General features: G+C 34.8%; 1 protein-coding gene across 1 annotated transcript; it reads left to right on the forward strand.

The window, feature by feature from the left end:
* Window positions 1-1,291: 1,291 nt before the first annotated feature.
* LOC127121919 (uncharacterized) lies at window positions 1,292-2,943 on the forward strand. Its single transcript, XM_051052344.1, has 4 exons — window positions 1,292-1,469; window positions 1,724-1,893; window positions 1,979-2,078; window positions 2,912-2,943. Coding segments are annotated over exons 1-4 (303 nt in total). The 5' UTR covers window positions 1,292-1,468.
* Window positions 2,944-4,011: the final 1,068 nt, after the last annotated feature.

Below are 4,011 nucleotides of genomic sequence, written 5' to 3' on the forward strand. Positions count from 1 at the left end.
TAAGGCTCGTGGCGCGTAATCCTAATCGTATTTTATTGTGTTTTGAATTTTAATGAGAAAGTGCCACTTGACGTTGGATCAAGGGTTTTTATTGCTTATGGAAATATGGTGACGATCCTAGCTCATAAGGTTGGCTATCAAGGAAAAATAGACAAAGGGAAGCAAGAAACAAAAATACATCAAAACAGGGAGAGGTACAAGAAAATTACAAGGGACATAATGAGAGAAATAAACGGTCTCGTTGTAAGTAGCCCAAGAGAAAACTTTGTGTGTGTAAAGTGGCATAAGCTAAATAAATGGATAATGGAATCAATTCATGTCTCCCTATGGTAGTTCCACGGATGTCATTCTTGCAATAAAAGATTACAAGCCAATGATGAAACTCCAAGTCAAGCATAGGTCAATCACAATGTCCAATGGTCCATTACAAGTTCTTTAAGTCTCACTCATTAGGTCATAAAGAAGGGTCACATCTTTTTGGTCTTTTCTATTTTATCATGTTTTGGTTCTTTTCTTTAATAATATAACAAGAAATAAAAAGACAAAAATAGGAGAATATAAAAATATATAAAACAAAATGCATGAGATAGATGATAATGATGATGGATGGGAGTTAGAATGCATAAGAAAAAATTCAAAATATAAATGACAATGATAGAAACTAGATGTTAATGTTAGTAGTTAGATGAAGAAGGAGGAGTTAGAAAAAAAAACTCAAACAATCACATTGGGATCATCTATCAACAAGTCAAAAGACTCAAACATATGCTAAACCAATGGATGATCTATCACTAATTCAAAGTGTCCAAAATATGGTCAAATGACCATTTATCAACATATTGAATTATGGAAGATTGAATCAACCAAGAGACCATCTATCAATGATTTGGAATGTTGAAGATCTCATCAACCAATTAATTGCTCAAGCTCAAATAAAAATGATGAATAACAAAATCAACTATATGCGATAATATAAACAAGAAATTGAAAATAATAAAATAATAAAATAATAAAAACAAAACAAAATAAGAAAGAAAATAAAAACAAGAAATTAAAAAAATCAAAGATCAGGGGTGTAAAACTGAAAAATAGTGGTGGCACTAGTAAGGAGGCGCAGGTGCCCAATCCAAGGCCCACTGGCCTTAAGCTCTAACAGAGGGGGGTTTAAGGCCTGGAACATGGTGTAAGAAGCCAAAACATTGAGCTTCGGGTGAAATAGGCCCAAAACGGAGGGATTTGTTTGCAGTGAGTGCGTGGGATTTGAGGGAGAATGTGTCGGAGGGAAGAAAATTTTACCCTATACCCCTACAATTGTACCCATACCCCTACATTTAAATTTTTTTGACCAAAATACCCTCATATAAATAGGGTATATTTTCCGTTTCAAAATTTTTTTACCATTTTCGTTGAAGACTTCCGGAGAAGAAAATTTTTTGGCGTTTTTGCATTGTATACCGGAACACTTAAGAGTAAGTCTTCCGGTTTGAAAATTGTATACCGGAACACTTCTCTTAAGTGTTCCGGTTTGTTGTTTTTTTTGGACACTGAACCGGAAGTCTTCTAGAAAGTCTTCCGGTTTGTATACTTATATACCGGAACACTTTCTTCAAGTCTTCCGGTTTGGATGATGTGTACCGGAACTCTTCTTTGAAGTGTTCCGGTACGTAATTTTTTTTTTTTTTTTTTTTTTTTTAAATTATTTTTTTTTACATTATTTTTGCAGTGGTTCGAAGAAGAGGTGCAGATGGCCGGATTCCAGTCCGCACGTTAGACCGGGGTGCATCTTCATCTGCAGCTGCAGCTGAGCCGACTGGATATCCAGGAGGGCCGTACGATACATCGCTTTTGGTGAAGTACGAGCATCATGTTGCTCGACATATATGGTTCGGTGAGGTAAGTAAACGGACTATATTTGAAAATGAATAATAGTTGAATATTTTATAATTTGTTTTCTAATATGTGTTTTAATTGTTTTTAGGAAAGAGGACCAAAGAAAGAGTTGAAGGTTGCCGGACATGGACTGAAGTTGAATTCTAGGGTTCCATTGTCGATTCCAACCTCTTCACCGCAGAGAACGAGTCTGATAACCTCTTTATTGTCGATTCCAACCTCTTTAATCCATCTGATAACCTCTTCTCGTGTACCAAATCTTTCCGTCGTCATAAACGCATCAGTAGTATCTACACATATTTTGGGAAGATTTTCCATTTCTGTAAAAAAAAAAAAAAAAAAATTAAAAAAAAAAAAATAAATAAAAGAAAAAAAAAAACACGTACCGGAAGACTTAAAGAAAGACTTCCGGTACACAAAAAAAGCAAACCGGAACTCTTCTCCAAAGAGTTCCGGTATGCAAATTTTTTTTGAAATTTTTTTATGTGAACCGGAACTCTTTCCTTAAGTGTTCCGGTTTGTTTTTTTTTGTGTTCCGGAAGTCTTCCCAAAAGTCTTCCGGTTTGGAAAAATACATACCGGAAGTCTTTTTGCAAGTGTTCCGGTGCGAGGGGTGTGAAAGTGTAATTTTTGGAATTTTCAACTGAATGGTAAAAATGAAATGGTAAATTGGTTAAAACCAATTAAGGGTAAAATGGGAATTTTTAAATTTTTGTAGGGATATGGGATTAATCGTAGGGGTACAAGGTAAAATTTTCCGGAGGGAATGATTTCTAGGGGGCCCAAATGATTGAACAATCATCCTTTTATAGAGTGGTCCAAGGAGGGTAGATTAGGGAATTGAATCAGAGTCTGTCAGATTTTATCTAGCTGGAAATTGAATGGATTTTCTGAAATAAAATATGAGCTTTAGCCTAGAAATCAGTCTAGCTGAATTGTGTCATGTGAAAAACTTGTGACAATTTGAATGAGCTGGCAATGATTTTTTTTAGCTTGGTCCGAATTGCTCATGATTTTGTAGTTTATGTTGAAAAATGGATTGCTGCTTATTGAGAACTGGTGTTTGGATATGTTTGTGCAAATGATAATGGACATGGCTTTTGGTGTTATTGCTTTACTACCATGGAATACTAGGTCTTATGAGTTGCTCATGATGTTATGACAGTTATGTCACTGCTGTTGTTGCAGTTTGTTGTTTGCAACTAGAATTGATTCTCTGTTAGTTTTTCTGTTATGGAAATTGTTTGATTGTTGACTGTCATGAACTGACGTGTTGTGAAATTTTGATGGATGACTTGTTGCTATGAGTTAGTTGGTGATGTTAGGCTCAGTTGATGTACTGAAACTTGTTGCTTGATGGACTGTTTTGGCTTTGTTGTGAATTGTTGAACATGTCTTCTCTTTTTCATGATTGTAAGTGACGATGGCTTGCTAATGGACAGTTTTGTGATGATAATTTGTAGGTCCAAAATGAGCTTAAAGCGGCATGGCCAAATGGAAGTATATGGATAATGGAGACATTAAGGTAAAGGCTACCAAGTTCCAAGTAAGATGCTCCTTTTCATTTTTGTTTCAAGCCATGTATTACGATGCTTATGTTAGTCATTAGGGTGTAACATGGTGCCATAGTATTAGGATTAGCTCATGTAAAATGCTTGTAATGAAATATGCTCATAGGATGGTTATGGTTCATGCTTGTAAATGAAAAACCTCACTTATGATTATCATGTAAACAAGCTTATGTAATGGAAAAAGACTTATTTATGACGATTAGTTCAAACTGGTGATTCAAACTCAAACTTGTGATTCAAAATTCAAATCACCTTTCACCTTTTATCTAGACCAAATGTGTATGCAATGATTTCATGAAATGGATGAAATGACTACCATATTCATGTTCAAATGCCTTAATTCTCACTAAAATTAGTCAATGGACACAAAAATTCAACTAAATGAATCATGATCCATGTCATGGCCTAAACAATCCAATGGTAATTGACAATAAGAATGAGAATGCCATAAGTTAAGCTTAGAAAAGTCACAATTAGTTTTGTTGACTTTGGTCAACTGGTTGACCAAAAAGTCAACAATTGGGCAAAAGTCAACTTATGTAAAAATAAT

The sequence above is a fragment of the Lathyrus oleraceus genome, chromosome 2, assembly GCF_024323335.1.
Source record: "Lathyrus oleraceus cultivar Zhongwan6 chromosome 2, CAAS_Psat_ZW6_1.0, whole genome shotgun sequence".
Classification (NCBI taxonomy): Eukaryota; Viridiplantae; Streptophyta; class Magnoliopsida; order Fabales; family Fabaceae; genus Lathyrus; species Lathyrus oleraceus.

Bases quoted from the DNA above. Each gene is read 5' to 3' on its own strand.
- LOC127121919 (XM_051052344.1), top strand. The intron at 1,894-1,978 runs GTAAGTAAACGG...AATTGTTTTTAG, and splicing joins GACATATATGGTTCGGTGAG to GAAAGAGGACCAAAGAAAGA. The intron at 2,079-2,911 runs GTCTGATAACCT...ATGATTTTGTAG, and splicing joins CTCTTCACCGCAGAGAACGA to TTTATGTTGAAAAATGGATT.